The 19,633-nt window shown below is 28.1% G+C and overlaps 1 protein-coding gene across 49 annotated transcripts in view; it reads right to left on the bottom strand.

The window, feature by feature from the left end:
• RhoGAP19D (Rho GTPase activating protein at 19D) overlaps nucleotides 1-19,633 on the bottom strand; it is a 520,079-nt gene that overhangs the window by 47,282 nt on the left and 453,164 nt on the right. For 16 of the 49 annotated variants that reach the window (XM_076395790.1, XM_076395796.1, XM_076395789.1 and 13 more), the window contains 6 exons: nucleotides 15,067-15,150; nucleotides 11,801-12,016; nucleotides 11,068-11,124; nucleotides 10,325-10,439; nucleotides 9,802-9,888; nucleotides 7,304-7,466 (listed from right to left, as the gene is read on the bottom strand). In XM_076395790.1, coding sequence (XP_076251905.1) covers nucleotides 7,304-7,466; nucleotides 9,802-9,888; nucleotides 10,325-10,439; nucleotides 11,068-11,124; nucleotides 11,801-12,016; nucleotides 15,067-15,150 — 722 coding nt within the window. The remainder of the gene's footprint in view (nucleotides 1-7,303; nucleotides 7,467-9,801; nucleotides 9,889-10,324; nucleotides 10,440-11,067; nucleotides 11,125-11,800; nucleotides 12,017-15,066; nucleotides 15,151-19,633) is intronic. The other 33 variants (XM_076395821.1, XM_076395806.1, XM_076395817.1 and 30 more) reach the window with 7 other exon arrangements.

Genomic DNA, 19,633 nt, shown 5'->3' with positions numbered 1-19,633 from the left:
TCCAAACTTAATTATGGTATGTATCGTCTAGAATGAATGTTTGTTATCAAAGTGCCTAAAAAACCACAAGCGCGATGACACTGCGAAATGCCTAGAAGAATACCTGTTCTAACTAGAATAACAAGATGAATCAAACTCCTAATACTAATACAACCACTGTGATAAAGATAAAAAGAGAAAATGTTAAAAAATGTTCACTTACTTTTTCAATTTTTTACAATTCCAATTATATATTGTAGCAAAATATATACTTTTTAATTTTATGAAATGAGATAATTCATAAAATTAATCATGTTTAATAACAAAAAATGTCATATATTTTATAAACAAATTTATAGAAACCTTAATGAAATATGTAATGGTTTTGTTTTGAAAAAATATAACGGTTATAAAAACCGAATTATATGTAAATAATTACCAAAATATAAACAAAACAGTTTTTGTATATATAATGGGATATAATTAGTTTAAAAGAGGTCATTTTCGAACATGCGATATTAAATTGAAAACTAGAAATATACACTCGTAAACTGCATTAATGATCTAAATAAAAGAGCGAACGTTCTGCGAAATAATTAAAATTTGACATTTCCAATTATTTTAACATAATTAACTGTGCTGTAACCACCAAATAATAAACATACTTCGACTGTTTATGTTCTTATTAAAATACATATAGTTCATGGCTTGTAAATCCCGAAAAAATCAATGATCATATTTTATTATTAACAGTTCATCTCATTTTAAAGTAAATAAACACAAATTGGTCGCTTTTGTGGTTATTAATGTATCTCAAAAGATAGAACAACCTCACTGTGTGGCGAACATGCGACGAAGCAAATTTTCACCTTTCCAGAATAAATATTTTTGAAACATTTGGCAATCACCATTTAATTTTTATACTATATTGATTTGCATGTAATTTTTAGAAATTCTTGGAAAATATTGAGATAAATAATTTTTATTTATATTCCTTTATATACATTCATTAATTCATTAGAATATGGAGGCGTATTATAGAAAAATATAACGTCTTATAAACCACTATAACAAATAGGGTTTTCAACAATAACTTGAAATAATTTTTCGATATAATTAAATATCGTATGAAATTAAACGATTTTATTGTATAAAAAAGGCGTGACAAAGAAAGTTCTACGGTCCTTACGCACTTAATGTTAAATGATATATATGTTTAGAGTTTCTTAATTTTTTCGAAAATAAATGTGTTTTGGCAACTGAAAATATTTGAAATCACATTCTTTGTAACTTAGTCTTTGTAATTTTAAGAATATCCAGAACGAACATTCATTTCAATGAAATACTCATTTACATTTGATGAGAGATACTTGCTATTGGAGATAACTAGAAAATTATAACACGCAAGTAGCAATATAAATAAGTCAATCCAAACATGGAGAGTCTGAAATCAGTGCATATTGAATTAATATACTGTGAAATTGTTTTTTTTTATAAAAAATATATAGACTTCGATGTCAATGATAAAGAACTAAACAACATGAAAACACCAAATTGTAAGACATATTAGATGAAACCCCAGCTCGACCTATAAAAGAAATTTCAGATAAAAGGAGGAAAATGGCCTGAAATTGAATTACCTAAAAATGCTATTTTGGACTGTATCAATATAGAAGTTTCATTGCTTTCCAGATAAAAAAGAGACATAATATAACTTGAGATGACAAGTACACCTACTGCAACAATGAACAACAGTTGCATCTATGGTCTCAAAACTGATCAATTTATATAAAAAATGACAAAAAATATTTTTAGAGGTTTACAAAATCGAACTCAAGAATTGAAGCCGAACGATTGCCGGGAAATATTTGGTGAATGAGCGTGAAAAGTGATTGCTTTTGTTCCCGATTTTTACAAGAAAAACTCTTAGTATCCTTTATGGGCCAGCAGAATGCAATAAAAAAAAACAAACTAATTGTCAATTTACATAACAACTTTACCAATATACGACTCCAGACATAGACGTTACAACATCTGCCATATTTGATAAAAATAAATTACTAAACTAGTTAGCTCTAAAATTGTAATCGTATTGAATTACCAAAAACTGTAAGTATTGAAAGTTTTAAAAGATATTTTTCACTAACTTAAGTATATCTTTAATTGAAAAATGGAAATAATAGAATTTATACCTGCTGTTTAGAATCTTTAATTACTCCTTTATGTTACACTTTTTCTTAATATATTCTGAAATGTCTCCTTTAATACGACACTGACACAATTCATATGAGATATGCGACCTTAGACTATATATCCATAACCATACCACATACCATATCACATTATTTATAATTTATTCGATTTAAAATATAATGTAAATAAAATAAATAAACAACATTTCATTGTCTTGTGGTTTTTAATCCATTGGGTAGATAATATTATAAAAAGCAAAGCATTTACAAGTTCCAACTGTATTTCAATTATTTCCAAAATTTTTTTTATTAGTAATTATACTGCTAATTTGACACGAACATATTTTCTTGTTACTCTAAGTAATGTTAATATAAAAAAATACCTAAATTACATATTATTTTTGACTTATACTCTTCAATGATTTAATTGAAACACTGACCCGAATATATACTTGACAAACTAGGTTGGCAAACGTTCAAATATGACTATTTACAATTGTTTTAGAACGTTAGAGATGGATGAAAAACTGTCAGATCATATTTTAATAGTGTTCTACCCCTACTTTTTAAAGGATCTCTTAAGATGAATAGTAAATAGATGATAATTAACTATTAACTAAACATTTAACTTACGTTGCATCATATCACACAATCATTAGAATTTAAATTTTATTATGTGTTAATTTGCAGAAATATAATCATTATATTTCTTTCAATTCCTATACAAAGACACAAAACATAATTTGCGAGAAGCTTCACTTATTTTAGTGCAATTCAAAGAAAATTAAAAGCCATTTGACTGTTATTTATATATCTGTACTACCATTTTAATGAAGTACCCAAAATTGAGACAGTTATGGAATATTACTGTCCAAAAATATTGGATTTTAATATTGCCAGAAAGATGGGTAAAATGACAATCGACATGTAAATCCCTTATTAAAATTAATGCACCATCCCTATATTTATTGAAAATATACAATGTCTAAAAATGAATACAGAGACATATAAATGATGGTAACACTATAAACAAATCATAAAAGCCATTCACAAATAATTTTTCTGCGAAAATTATATTCGTAAATATTGATTTTCAGCCGAAGAAAGGTTATGAGTTGTAAAAATGCGTTTTTTTGTTTTGATTTTTATAAAAGGTAAATAGTTTACAGACGAAATGTCAACATATATGTGTGAGTAATGACATTAAAAGTGGATACATACACGCCATTGTTGTTTGGTTAACATATGCTATATATATAACATTCATTAATATTATTGTATTAGCAATAAAAATATGTTAGACTTATCTTTTATATTTCAAGATCAGGGTGTAGCAATAGAAATACAATAGTTCAATTTCTCATCCGTAGACTACTGGAAGCTGGAGTCAGCAAAACGCGGGAAATTATTCCATGGAGGATATACCATAGAAATTTGGATTACACCCAAAGTTAAAAGTCCTATTTCGATTTCGTAGATCATTAAAAACAACAAATAATTGTCCTACAACTATAAGCTGTTTAGACGGGACAACGACTACGTCCATTCCTTGAGTCGTTTCTTTAGGAAGAAGGTGTTATATCGCGCGACTGATACGACCTCTGTGTTTGGAAGTCGGTGTATTCATGTTAGACTGAACGGAGTGATGAGTGAGACGTCTAGACAGGACTTGGTTTATGTAAGAATATATTTGAGTTGGCAGCATCATTTTATGCAACCATTTTTTTCCAAAAAAATAAAACAGGTTATTAAAGTAAAATAAAATGTTTGCTTATATTAAACCTTTCACATTTCATAACTTATATGCTTCCAAATTTTAATTGCTATTTATGGAGTTAAGGAGTGCTATTTATTCTATAGAACTATAGTAATATGGTAGAAATATATAGTAATTAGAAAAAATTGATCCCATCCAAAAATTGAATTAAACCGTACACATTTTCAGATGATTGCATTTCGCTTATGGTGAAGAAGTATCACCATATCTATAGTTTATTTGCCTATTTTGTAGTCATAATTTGGCTGTTATTTTAACATTAATGTTCTCCATGAACTTATATTGCAAGATTGATATGTAATTTGTTATTTGAGATGTAGCGTATAAGATTATTTGTTGACCTGCTGAAATATTCTCACATCGTTTGCTGGAAATTGAAACGATACATTATAAGAATCATGATTACAGTTGAGTGAACGAATTATTCTTATCCCTAACGATTTTATTCGATCTTCGTTTTTTTATTCTTATCTATCTACATCTACTTCTTCAAGACTGTTACGGAAGTAGATAAAATATTTAATTACTCATTATTATTTCACTCAAGTTATTGAAATTGGAGCCAAAGCTTTGCATACCATACACCTCGCAACCAAATCTAACAGTATCTTTATATAATCCTAATTGATATAAGCTAAAAGAAGCCTCAATTTAATCTATTGAAGTATTCACATAGATTCACATTTGTAGTCATTTCCAAGACGGTTCCAAAAGAGGAAAATGCCAAATTTCCAATACAAGTCCAATCCTTGGAACTGTATGTTTTAGATTTAGACACGTAAATACTCATATAAATATGTTCTGTATTAGATTGTCTATTCTATATGTCAACTAGCGGATAGCGTAATTTTTTGTTTGGATTGAATAATTTATTTCGACAATAAAACAAATGTTATAAGATGATCTCCCTAACATCTAATTAGTAATTATCTTATAGATATATTTATATAATCGAAAAATATATAACATAAAAAAACCTAAAATTTTATCTCAGCACCGCCTGCCGGTTGTCCAATCTAAACCATTCTCGGTTCTACATAAACACACACAAAAATTCATCAAAATCAGTCCAATCGATTCGTTAGTTGCAATCGTTCAGTGTCATATACACGAATTATATACATAAAGATATATCTTAAGAACATAAAATATTATACACACAAGCCTTATAAAAATAAATATTAAAAATATGCATTTTCTCTTTTCTTCCTTTTTGATTCATCCTGATTGAAAACATGAAAATTATTTAAATAATTGTTAATTATAATAAGTATATACTCTTTAAAGTATATGGAATTTAAATATTCCCCAAATATTTTTGTTTATACGAATTCCTTATAATATTCAATACAATAAAATTATATTTTTGTATTAAGTGGTATTCTATAAACACGTCATCATACCACAATAATCTACGTTAGTAAAATTTTAAAATTGAATCAATCAAATCAGTTGTCAATATCAAAGTAATTTACGCAACTATATGCGTCACAGTAAAATATCCATGTTATATATTTCCATATATCCATGTTATTTTTATTTTTAGTTCCTTATTTGAGAAAAAATCCATGTCCAGGTAATCAATTTTTAGCACTCAAACATATCGTGAAAGTGATTAAATTTAATAGGTTTATCACTTCTACAAACGAGGCGCAACCAATAAAGAAACATTATAAAAATCTATATAAAGGCAATAGTATTGCAGGTACGTTTTGTTTGTTTTTGTATTAAACTTGATCGTTAAAGCTACCGGTGCCGAGAAGAAAGCCGAAAGAAAAAATATGTTCCATTGTGTCGGCCAACGTCAGTTTCAATAAACCAATTTAACACCTCCTTGGAAAGAAAGTACACTTTTTTACGAAAACAGGAATAAAATTTATGGTTTCATATTTGCATATATATACTAGGCACTCATATGTAATATCAGTCTGGGGACCATTATCTATTTGTTTACAGTAATTTCATAAGAACTAAATATCGTGGATAAATTAAATTTATTTTGAAATTAAAATCGACTTCATCTCTATAAATGATACTCGAGTTTACTCCTATTAACCAGAATGAGAACAAAAAGTTTAGATGTGGTGTGAATATTATATACCGTCTTCAAACATCAAGCAAGAAAGTGTCAATGATGGGAATTAGATTCTAGTTTTTGCTTATCAGAAAAATTGAGCTCTACGCCAAAAAAAAATATGACTTGCTTTACTAAGTACTCGAATAATCAAATAATTATAAATTATAAAGTCAAATAGCCAAAAGTGTCAATGTTGGGAATTAGATTCTAGTTTTTGCTTATCAGAAAAATTGAGCTCTACGCCAAAAAAAATCATGACTTGCTTTACTAAGTGCTCGAATAATCAAATAATTATAAATTATAAAGTCAAATAGCCAAATAATGAGTATAAGGACTGTTTATATGGGAAAATGTGTTCTCATTTTTCATTCGTAACACTTCTAAGTATTTTACCTCCTTATGAATTTGAAAATTAAATATGAAGCATCTTCTTTGTGACAGTAAAGAATTTAATTCTTTCAATAAAGAAATATTATGGAATCACAAATTAACATACCGAAAACATACTGATTAATTTGCTAATGATCACAAAAAATGTTTTAAAAGACACAATTTGTCTAACGCAATGACAAAAAAATTGACAATGATTCTAAATTTCCAAGTTAAATAATACGTGCTAGATACGTTTTCATAAAATATCAAACAAAAAGATAAAATTAATTAATAATGTTTAACATATGAAACATATCGATTATATCGATTAGTGATGGTGCTTCGAATTAATTAATTATCAATTAAAGGCCAGACTTAAATGTAAAAAACTAGTTCTGAGACTGTTAAAAAACGATGAAAGATAATCTTTCTTCTAGCGCAAGATATTAGATTACAAGATGTAAAACCCACCTGCAGAATAAACTACAAAAGATATCAGATAATTAATTAATAGTATTAATGTTAGAATTTTTAGATTTTAGATTTTTAGACTAATTGTAGAATAATTTCTCATTATACCCATTATACTCAATTTCTAAACATAAAGCGACTTAGAAAATACAACTTTAATTTTATAACATTATACTATACTGTATAATTTGAAAGTAAGATATTGTAATCGTAACCTCACTTAATAATGGGAAAATATCGCATGCAAAAGATTTAACTAAGTTTTAATAAGGTATTTTGTACGTATATACCTTTTCAACACTTGCCTTCAACAACATATATTAACGAGTTATAATGAATTACTACATTTATGAAATGCGTTAATATAGATTATGATATGATATTAAATGTTACAATTAATTTAACTAATGTTGATACAATAATAAAAAGACTTACCTTTCCTTCGATTTCTAATATTTTACAATGGACCGGTCCTTCGCGCACCACGCTGGTAGGCTGTTGAGCCTCCTTCTTGTACGGGACCGGGCTAGCGGACGCGGACGCCTTGTTGTCTCGTTCCAGCGACACGCTGCTGCTGCTGTTGGCACTGCCACTGCCGCTGCGTTGACAGAGAAACGACCAGATTAGTGTTAACGATGTGACGAGGCATCTCGTTTCGCCGCGCGAATTTCTTCGAAAATGTATTGCGGCTAATTGTCGAAAATCGGAAAAGTCGCGTATATATTTCTTGGGAAAAAATTGGATCGCGTTTGACGCGTACATCTAACGAATTGAATTTTGTTTTTAGCATCAGTTCGTTATATATATTTACAAACACACAGTTGAACTATAACATTCTTTCATCTTTAAATATAAACGTATATACATTGAATGCATTTTCTATGTTGTTTCCAATAAAAAACGTAACATTTTTAGGTAACATCATCAATAAACAACTTCCAATCAGATAAAAGCATATAAAAACTAAAGTATTAACGTAAAAATAAACTATATCGAATCACAATAATAAAATAAAATATAGAAATGTTAAAATGCTGATAATGTTAAACATACGGCAACCAGATTTTTAAAGTAAATTCTAGATATCATATATTATACTATAGTATAAACTTATTATATCATATACAACTTAATTAATGTTAAAGAACATATAAATAAAAATTAAAGTAAATTACATTTATCGAAACAAGATAACAGAAAATTATACTTTTCCTATTTTAATTACTGTTTAACTTATATGTGGTGTCTCTTAAGATATTTAGACTTTCAAATGAAGATTTGCTCAGAAGTAAACTAAAGTGATAAGGAAAATTGAAATCACATAAAATGACCAACATAAAACATACATTGTAAAGTAAAAGTAAATGCAAACTAAAAAGAAGTTACCAGAAATCCTAAAATCATATAAAAAATAAAATCAAATGAATAAAAATCAAAGGACCAGAAAATGTTTTAATATATTTGAAACATAAAGTACCATAACCAATAAAAAGTAATATAAAACCGCACAAATCAATAGTTTATATTCCACATAAAGCTCTATTTTTAGTAATATTTTGTCTTGAAACATATATCCTATTCATTTATCTCAAAAAATATTTTTGCAACCAACAGAGTGTAAAATCATTAAGATGACATATTTAAAAATTATTAACTATAAATATAAAGATATAAGAATATTTGAATACTTTGTTTTTGCCCTACGTTACCCAGTATTTTTTTAATTAGAAGATGAGTTATACCCACTATTATGTTATATAGAAATGCCATAATATAGAAACTTGTCATGCAAAATATAAAGAAATCGAGATTTAAAAAAAACGGGAAAAAGATACACTACCTATAGTTAGTAGCTTACGTAAAAGTAACCATTTTTATGACATTATTTATAGCATCTTTTCTAAAATTAAAATTATGCTATTCATTTACCGGAAATATTTTTTATAAATAAAGTTAAGATTCCTTGTTTTAATTGGCAATTGCAGAATACTTTCTTACCGTCGGTACTATTTTCTATACCTTTATTACGTTCTATGGTTGTAACTAATTACCTACATTTAATTAATTAACCTACTAACCATTTATTATCAATTTTGTAAAAAAAATTGCACTTTCCTACGACCTGAAGAGTAATATATAATTATTTTTACATTTTCTTCCTAGAACAGCCACATTAAAGTTTACTGTAAACGAATTTAATGTGCACTTTCATAAACAACGATTTTATATATATATATATATATATATATATATATATATATATATATATATATATATATATATATATATATATATATATATATATATATATCCTATGTCAACAAGAATTATGTTAATTGGAATAGTGAAACTCCATAAGTTCAAATTAACAAACATTAATTATTCTTATAAATTTAATTGTTATTTCCCAGAATTAATCTCTCACGCACAAACCTCGCATTCTTTAAAAATGTTATAAGGGATGTGCCAATTAAAAATATTCAAATAAGACGAATCAGATGCTAATCAAAATAATTAGTTATTTTATAATAACAAAAGTTTTATAATAATAACGTATTATGTTGTCAGATTCTCATTCTAAGGATATATCCAACTATAATAAATATATTGGTACTAATAAACTGATCAGAATGTCACAAAATATTAATCGTGACTATTTAAGAATCTATAAGACAAGTTATTAGGTATATTTAACAAAACATAATCAAAAATATAGAATAGACAAAAAGAAACAGAGCATAGTACTGTTTACTTAGAAATATAAAAGGATTATCTTCTATATCTTAAGAAATTATAATATATTATAATTTTTAATTGGCACTAATTTGCATGTTATTGGTGTTTATACATTCACTAAAAAATCAACTAAATCAGGTGAGTAGTAAGGTTAAAAAGTTAGCAGGCTGTGCAAGCAAAGACACACGGGTTCTCACCCCTTGGAGGTGGAGGAATCCTCAAACAGTTTAACCAGTTGATCAATATCTCCCCAGAATGGGGATGGTTGCCATTTCCTATACCGGCTACAGAGAAAAAATATAAAGCTATAAAACGGGAAAAGCAAAAAAACTAACGTGTTGAAAGTATCAAAAATCAAAACCGGACCGTCGTAAAAATGTCAAGAAAGTTCCCAACACCTCTATTTTATTTAAACTTTGCTCTCAAAGCTAAAAGCACACGAGCTGGAATACCATGTAAATTTACTTGTTAGGAACACCATCGACTTTCTCTCCTATTTTAATAAACTTATACTAATTCAGTTGACAGCAATGACAAATAAGCGATACATTTAAACTGTTTACGTGAATTAAAAGGTGAGTTATGTACAGGTACAAAGATAAATTCACAGTGAAACGTTATTATTGTGCTCTAACACGTCTTATTTGATAACGGGATATGTGCGTATTGAGTGTGACGAGATATAACGGATAAACGTTGACGGAATATTAAGTGGCTTACTTTCTCAGTGCTTGGGGTGCCAAATCTTCAAAGTCGCTAAGATCGCTGCCAAATGAGGCTTGTTCACCTTTTGTTGCTTTCAGATAAGAATCCGGTCGTTTTGCTCTGTCGTCGCCTAGAAACAAAAAATATATATATATTCTAGTACAATTGCAACGATTAATATGACTAATTAAAACCACTAAATTGTATGTTCTTGATATGTCTTAAAATCTATGTATTTTTATGTACTAGGTTCAGAAATTTATTTTGATATTTTGGTGTTATGCAATCTGTCAAATATTAATTTGTAATTTGTATGTCTGTTGTTGAATTTATTATTATAAAACTAATACCTGGTGTAAAACCTGCGATGAAAAACATGATCTAATATCGAATCGTTCGAAATCTAGAGACTTTATATACAACATAACAAAAGATCAATATTAATCAACATATAGTTACAAAATGTTAAAAATAAATCCTTAACTACTTATATAAATTTTCATCATTTGTTGTACACTATATATCAATAGCATATTCTTAAAAGTATATTTAAATAATATATACTGATTAAAAAATCTTATTGCACTGCAAGGGCAATATAACAAAAAAACAAGACCACATAAATTTGTTCAGGACATGAAACAAATAAAAATCTGATTGAAAACAACACAAAAAGCATGCCTGAAATTTATGGAATAATAAAATTGCAGATAATATTTAAATCCTTAATATAGATAGGCAGTTTAGTAGTTACTTACCTAAGTTAGTATTTTTATTTCTTCTTTTTACGTTAATGGCTATGTCATGAAGATTAGCTAAAATAGAAGTAAGCGGTTATCACAAGGAACAATAATAGATTAAATTCAGAGAGACATAAGTATTAACTATTATTTGCTTGTATACTGTTAAGTAGTACACATAAAAGTCGATAAGGTTTAGATGTGTTTTACGACAGAAACACAAGTGGTCAAGCTAAATATTCTTAGTTTTGATTTAAATACAATATATTTAAATACAATAATATTTGAGTTTATTTTAGCTGACACTTGTTTTACGTCCTAAATAAAGAAGAAGCATCTTACACTTTGATATCCTTTAACTAGTTTTTTACTAAATACTAAAACTACTTAAAATGTTTAATTAAAATTAATTTATTTTACAAAACATTTATAATGATGGTTCTTAATCGTAAGCTATTTTATAAATTAATGTAAAAAATACACATGTAAGATGATCCTTGTAATTAGTATAGCTGAAAATAGTATTAAATTGACAACACAATAAACTATAGCAAAACTGCTGATGAAAATGAAGAAACCCAGCTGTGAATGAAAACTGCAAATATTATCAAAGTTATAATAAGGGGGGAAATCGTCGTTTAGTAGAAGGCTCAAACCAGTTTTAATAGTCATCAAGTGAACAGTTAAAGACAAGGACCAGCATCCGGTTAAAAGACCGGCAACCTCAACCGGCAAACCAAATGACACTCACAATCAAGTTCGCTCGAAAATCTGTCCGCGTTGCTTGTTTTGTGCCTGGCCGGTCGTTGGGGTCCCTCCAAATCTAAGCTGGTTGGCCGAGTGGGTGGTGCGGGAGTAACGGATACGGAAGGAGTTACCTGGAGCTGGATGACGGGTTCGGGGATGAGAGGTGATTGAGGGGGTAATGTGCTGGGTGTGGTCGGTGGCGGGGTGGCTGTGATAGAGTCTGGGGGTAGATACGATTACGTTTAGAATGTGCGACGTGTATACTTGTATAAGTCAATGTTAAAAATATCTGCAATTATGATTCCTATTTTGAAAGAATGTCAATTTTTAGTTTATTATGTTTGTTTTTAAAATCAGGTACTTTGCCGATAGAACGTTATAATGAGTAAATAAAGGCAAATAAAACTCCTAAAAGCTTAATTGAACTATTTATTGTATGCCTTATTCATGATGCATCTTCATCGGCGATATGTATTGGTGAAAATGTGAAGTACCATTATTGTTAAACAACCGAATCCAGTTGTCAAATTCGATAGTTGTGATATCTCAACATAAAATATCAGTTATTCATTTCGTATTATGAGTTACTGTATCAATCGAAATTAATCATGGAACTCTCAATCATTATTGCTTTTTGTTTCCTGTGTCTTTGTTTCAACTGTTTAAAGTGCTTATTTTGATGGAAATGAAAAACACCCTGGAGGACCAAAAACATTTAAAGATAACGAATTGCAAGATTTATCTGAGGCAACTAATCAGCCAATAGATCAACAAGAATCAGCTTAGCACCTCCTTAGTTTTCAGATATTTTTGTTTAGACGACGAAAAGAAGGGAATATGATTCCCACTTGTTTAGATTGCTGCTGTAGTTAGGTGCTGCCAAACCCATATCGTTCTTTCGGCATGGTATCCCCATGTTGTCAAAAAGATGGAAAGTGTCATAGAAAATAGCGGAAAATATTTTGATGAATGCATATTTTATTAATTTTTCTTGCTTTTTAATGTTAAAAAATGAGAAAAGATATACGTAAGGATCTAACACAAGATGTGTTCCGGCATAACCAAAAACTATTAACACTCGAAGAAGAAGAAGAAGAAAAAGAAGTTAATAAATGAGCGGATATCCTTATTTAATGCTCTTTTGTTCGACTATCGATGAAATGTAATTCGATGGTTTTAGGCTTCCAATATGATTCAAAAATCAAACAATTGCTGTTTTTTTGAAAACGTGGAATCAATACGAATTGAATAATTCATAAGTTAGCCAGACCTGGCCAGACAGTTGAAATTAATTTCTGAAACGTTTGAAACGAACATGAATAGTGAAGAGAAATTTGGCGTTACGTTAAATTTGATTTTAACCTCAATTTAGCACCGTGTAATGTCTGCCTATTAGATAAAACGTATTTGCCGTTTCAGTATTTGGCGATGTAACGAAAGTGTTATGCCGACTTGGAGGGTATCCAAAACGCTTACATTGACATCCTCAAGAACATTTTCATATGCAATTAAAAATATTCGTCCCATCTGTTTCTTAGATAAGCAAATTGTTATGTACAGTTCCTTTTGAATAGAGACTAATGTATTTTAAATTTTCATAGTAAATTTAATTAGCTATTAAATATGAAACATGATATCCAACATACAAATATTTTAATGATTGTTTATTGTTAGTGTATGTGTAATTTGTAGATGATAAAGTTAAAATAAAAAAAAATATCTAAAATATTAATAAATTCTCGATAATCATCTGAATCTATTATTGCAGATACTTTGATAATTGACATGAAATGTTATGTTTATATGAAACAATAAATATTAAATGCTAATCAATTTGTTCATGGACAATATTTGGTATATGTATATAGTTCATATAAATACAATCTGAAATTATAAAGTATTCAAAACACCTTACAGTCATAAAACAGGGTTTACCCTTTCAATATTAATTTATGTTAACAATTGTTCAGTGACCGCTCGGCATCGTTCGACTCGGTTCAGCGATCATCGATAATATTAAATATCAAATAAAATCGAGTGAATTGTATTAAGAATTATTTTAAATGCATATAAACACTGCGACAAAATATACACTTTAGCACAGTATACAATGTATTTATGTAAATATTACAAAAAAACTACTATTGTTTACTTATATAGGTTGTGAATGTCATACGTAGAAGAAAGTTTTACAAAAACCACTTTTAAGTGAAAAACATAAGAGAACGCTTCCGATTTGTTAAAGAACATATCTGATAGGAAAACAGTCGCGTTACGTAACATTTTCGGGCGAAAATAAATTCAATTTGAATGTCCCTGATAGATAGGAGTATTACTACCATGATTTAAAAATATATCAAATGATTTTAAGTCGCAGAAAGTTGGGTAGAGGAATTATTATGCGTTGGGCTGATAGGTTTAGAAGCAAAGACAGAAATAAAATGTATTTCTGACACGCAGTTGGCCAAATATGTAATACAAATTGCTGATAAGAATAATAATTTTCAGTAAGATAAGGCTGCTGATTATACTGCGAAACTTTTCAGAGAGTATTTTTTACAATACTCAAATTTCAAGTGCCTAGCGCTTTCCTTGTTTCAATATTATTGAAAATTGTTGGGGTAAGCTATAGTTTAGTCGCTTTCAGTGACACAATTTTACGCGACCTTTTAACCAATAGAACCTAAATACTAAAAATGTATTTTTATTAAGAGTAATGAAAAATGTGTGTAAGAATTTTACAAGCATATGGTGTTAAAAAATCGCAATATTTTCCCTTAAAAACATAACATTTTATAGTGTTTAAGAAAAATTAATTAAAGCAATACTATTTTAAATATATAATTGATTAATAAATATAAAGCATATAAAATATGTCAAAGTCTATTAAAAATACGATCGTGATGGAAGTTGATTTTTAAAAACCGTTATGTCGGCTTCCGAACCTGCTTCTAATTAAGAACGTGTAAACTTAATTAAATCGGTATCTATCAAAAAATAACAACGTGTGTGTTATTTCCTGTTTGCCCATTGCCAGCAACAATAGTAAGCTAATAAATGCGTGGAATAGTAAACAGACTGGCTAAGATATAAAACTCTACTATAACAAATTTACTATAAACATTATTGCAGAAAAAATCTAAATGGATACTACATTATTTAATACTATAACCCAGTTCATTCAGCAATAAAAATTATATCTATCATAAACATTAAATTAAAAAATATAACATTATAATAAATTTTAATAACGGAAAAAGTAAGCTATACCTTTGTCTCCCAAAGCTGTAGCCCATGACTCTGCTGAATTGGATCGTGCCCTAAATTGTCGTGTTTCATTACTTGAAGGTATATCTGAAAATTATTTTAATTAGTTAAAACACTCGAGACAAAACATGATAAACGATATATAACGTTTAATTAAATTGAACAAAAAAAAAACAGATAAATTAATTGGGATGAAATGGGATTAAAGGAATTTTAGATAAAGGCATTTCTCAGAATAGATATCTAGGCAATTTTCAGTACTTCGATTACTACGACGACATGTTCTTCATAATGTCGCCTTTTTGCAGTAGCTGTTGTACTGGTTCCAACAATCCTTTGGTGAGAGAAGTTAAACGAGAATGTGTCTCTATAAATCTTTTCATGTGAACTCTATGAGGAACATCTTCGTCTCGTAATGTTATACTAATGTTTTTTTTTTGGATTACTTAAGTATGGGAACAAATCAAGGAACTGTAATTAGAGAGCTTGTCTAGTATACATCTTTTAGCTGCTGGACATTACAACATTGAATAGAGAAAGAGTGTAAAAAAAACTTGTTTTCCCTTTCGTTTTTTATCCATTGTGATTAGGGTATTAAATAATAAAATATATTAATTAATTACTTTAATTATTATATATTAAATTTATTATTATATATTATTAATTCTTTATATATACATTTCTGGATAAAAATAGTTCATATTCTTATGAAAATATATATTAAATTAGCCTGTAACAGTTCAGTGACTAACTAAGATAAATTCGCGAATATTTGATTTTTTGTAAAATTTTATTTCACTCTTACCGAACGTCAATTTGGAATTTCATGAATATCTTTCAATTTCATCAAAGTCACGATTTACATTTGAACATATTTCACAAATATTTGATGAAATAAAAATTTAAATTTTATAATGATCGGATTTGATCGGACTATAAAAAACTGCCTGCATTAATCTATCATTGACATGCAATCAGATTAACATTGTAGAAAAATACTTCGAATAACAGAAGAAAATCACGATACAACTATATTATTTCTCTAGCGATCGATTAGAGAATGATCGCAAACAAATGAATATACCAAACAAAGTTAATAAACCCATTTACGTCACCGATGCTGTCAAAGCTAATTAATCAGCTAAAAGAAAGGCTCCAAAGAACAAATTTCCATCGAAGCTCGCAATATCTAATGGTCGATTTCTCCTCTAATGATAAATCCAATTATTTACACCGTGTACACAGCCGCGGTACTGTTAGGCCTCAAATAAATTGCTTGGAAATTCGATTTGTCACGGCTAGGCCTTACACGGACTCTTTTATAGTCCCATTAAGAAAAACACTTAACAGTCCAGCGGACAAGGTGCGTGCGTTCGTATGAATAAAATGAAACACATTTCAAACGTTGCTTTTAAAACAAAACAAAAATTGATATCTTAGATATACGAATACATTTAAAATATTTTTGTATCATAAAAGCTTTCATATAAGCATAACAGTTGTTTAAAGTTACTTTTTATAATCGATATAAATATATCTTTGATATATATTTTTTAAAATTGTTATTTCTTTATATTTTTAAAGCACATTCATGCCCTGCGGGACTGAAACCCGGTCCTGTCACTTTAACCACACTTACCAAGACGGCTTTTGATAAATTTTATTTTGCAAATTTGACATCACAATTAGGCATTTAATGTCAAATTTATTGAACGTTTTGAATACCTTCTTTTGAACAGCAGCATTTTGAAATATTTTCATCAAAAATTGAACTCATATACCGCAAATTGGATAAGCTAAAGACAAAATCAACTTTCGACAGGCACCTGTCAATTAATGGACAAAAAAGAATATCATAGCAATAAAAAAGATAAACAAAAGTTAAAACTTCAAAAGTAAGGAAAGTGATTCAGCAAAATTGTTAAAACATGAAGTGAAAATATTTTTAAATGTTTTCAAGGAATAAAAGAAAATAAAATAATACGGGCGAATATATGAATAATTAAATGTAGACTGATTAATTAAATATTGGTTTCATTAATCTTTCTCTATTAATAATATAATATTAAGAAACTACTACAGTAAATTGATTATAACAATCGATTATAATTTAAATGTAACTGAAATAATTATAATTTATTGAATAATTGTGTGTGTAAAAGTGAATAATAATTGGACATTGGTCCAATATAAAATATATAATAAAAATATAATAAATAAATATATATAAATTATCCAAACTACAATAAGTATATAAAGGGACGTACACGAATTATTATATTAGTTGAAGTTGAATTGATGTTTTATACTATTATATTGAAATAACAATTCCTTATTATTAACATATTTTTGTTGTTCTAATAATTCTAATGTTCTCTGATCTAATAGAATATGAGTTATTTGGCTTAAGTTGTCTATTCACTTCATTTAAAATCACTAAAGACTATCAATCATTTTATTAGTAGAAATTATTTCATTTAGAAAATCGCAGCAATCCAGAAGTATTTAATTTAGGTGCACAATTTCCAAATCAAAATTCAAAAATATTTGAGATCGAAAATTAATTTAAATATATCAATATCGGAAACGACCTTTATTAATAATTGGCAACAGGAATCGGTATATGTTCCAGTTTTGATCCCCTAATTTCAGGTTATTGACTGATTTTTCTTCATATTAACGTATAGCTAAAAATTATATTTTTCGTTCGTTTTGATCCTCAAAATTTATTGGTATAAGAATGCGTGTAACTTACGAAACGAGTGATCCTTTTGATCTGACAGTGTGGATTTTGATGCTTGGATCATAGACCTCAATAGTAAACAAACAAATTTCGTACAAAATTCAATACAAATAATGAAGTGCAACATTAAAGCACAAATTTATACGTAAATTTTTAAAGTAAATTTTTTAATTGTTATCGATTTAATGCAGGTTAATTAAAATTATTACTAAATGTCGATTTTTTTATATTTTAAAGTCTTCTTTTTACCAATGTGGGTTTATCGGGACTGGACCTACAGTTTAACATCGGCTCCGAACCACGGCCCTCGGCATTAAGCCTACCGACTGGCGAGTGACCAACTTAGAAATCATCCCAGAAGACATCCCAGGTCTTTCCCAGCCTAGTTACTGGCGTGACTGGAATCATTTTCCTTGTTGGATTTTGCACTCTTGCCTAAGGACACTCACAAATGTTAAACAATCACATAAACAACATAAATTTACAACCATGCCCCAGCAGCCGAAATTATTGTTTTAACATTCTAAACAAATTTAAAAGTATTAATGTTTAAAACACAAAAGGAGAATATAGTTATGACAAAAATATCTAGTATATGAAATAATAAACATAATTAAAAAACTTAAAAACTTATATATGACATATATAAAATATATGAGTATATTATATATGAGCTGGTTATATAACAAAAATAGTATGGCACACAAATTGAGACAATTTTCCTTATAAACATTTATTAACTGGCATGATTTTGTTGGTAGTAATATATGATTGTAACATAAAATCTCTACTTATTTTTTGTTTTGGTTATTAGATACATTAATTTGTTATTATGCAACCTTGCATATAGCAAAGTAATCAATTATTTAGATTATACCCAACACCACCAAAATGTCTATGGAGTTTATTTATTGATGTTAGAAAGTATATTTGTTACAGAATATGATATATCATAGAGAATTATTTAATGAACATACAAGAACATATTTTGTCCTATAAAAGATATTGCTTGAGACTCGGTTTTATTTTTATAAAAATGGTATTATTACTTTATGTATAATTTGTGTGAAATCTGTCAACACCATCTATATATATTTGCTCAAAGTACATAGTCATAGTATATAGTCTCAAATAAATACATTCATGAACAATTATGAACTGGTATTTTTCAATGTTGAAATGGGTACATATTCGAATGTGAGTTTTCAAAAATATTTAGGTTTTAGAAAGGATAGAAATGTTTTTGCGTATTGTTTCATTGCTCTAAGATGTTTTCTTCTTTGTATCTCCTTACTTATTTTTTATTAACATTTATTCTATTCATCGAAAATCATTTGAAGAATATAATATTGACAGTATCTGAAGCCAGGAATGTTGCGACCGATTGCGAGCATTGCCGACATTTCGTAAAGAATACCGAATATATAATATAATGGGAATCCTACAACATAAAAGCAGAATATCTGCATGGACGATAGTCTACCCAAGCGCCGGCTATAGATTGATGATGATGATGATGATGATGATGATGATTATTTTCATAATCCTGTTCGACAATTTCAATTTTCTGTAATTTTGCTTGTTTTCACATTCCAAAAAAAATCCATGTGCGGAATACGATTTTCATTTAACGAATATAACAGCAACTGTCCAAGCACTGGTTGTAATTTCAAATAAAAACGCCCTAAACTGTTATATTAAATAATAATATGTATTTCAATATATATAGGTATACATGAAGAGTATTAATATAAATAGCAGGGAAAATTAACAACGCTATTTATGAGTGTTAGAAAATTGAAGATTATATTCCTTATAGAATAAAAT

The sequence above is a fragment of the Rhynchophorus ferrugineus genome, unplaced genomic scaffold, assembly GCF_030347505.1.
Source record: "Rhynchophorus ferrugineus isolate W39M unplaced genomic scaffold, kcgeb_rfMv2 rfM2, whole genome shotgun sequence".
Taxonomy (NCBI): Eukaryota; Metazoa; Arthropoda; class Insecta; order Coleoptera; family Curculionidae; genus Rhynchophorus; species Rhynchophorus ferrugineus.
Note: the sequence above shows the minus strand (reverse complement) of the source record. Positions and strands in the feature narration are given on the sequence as shown.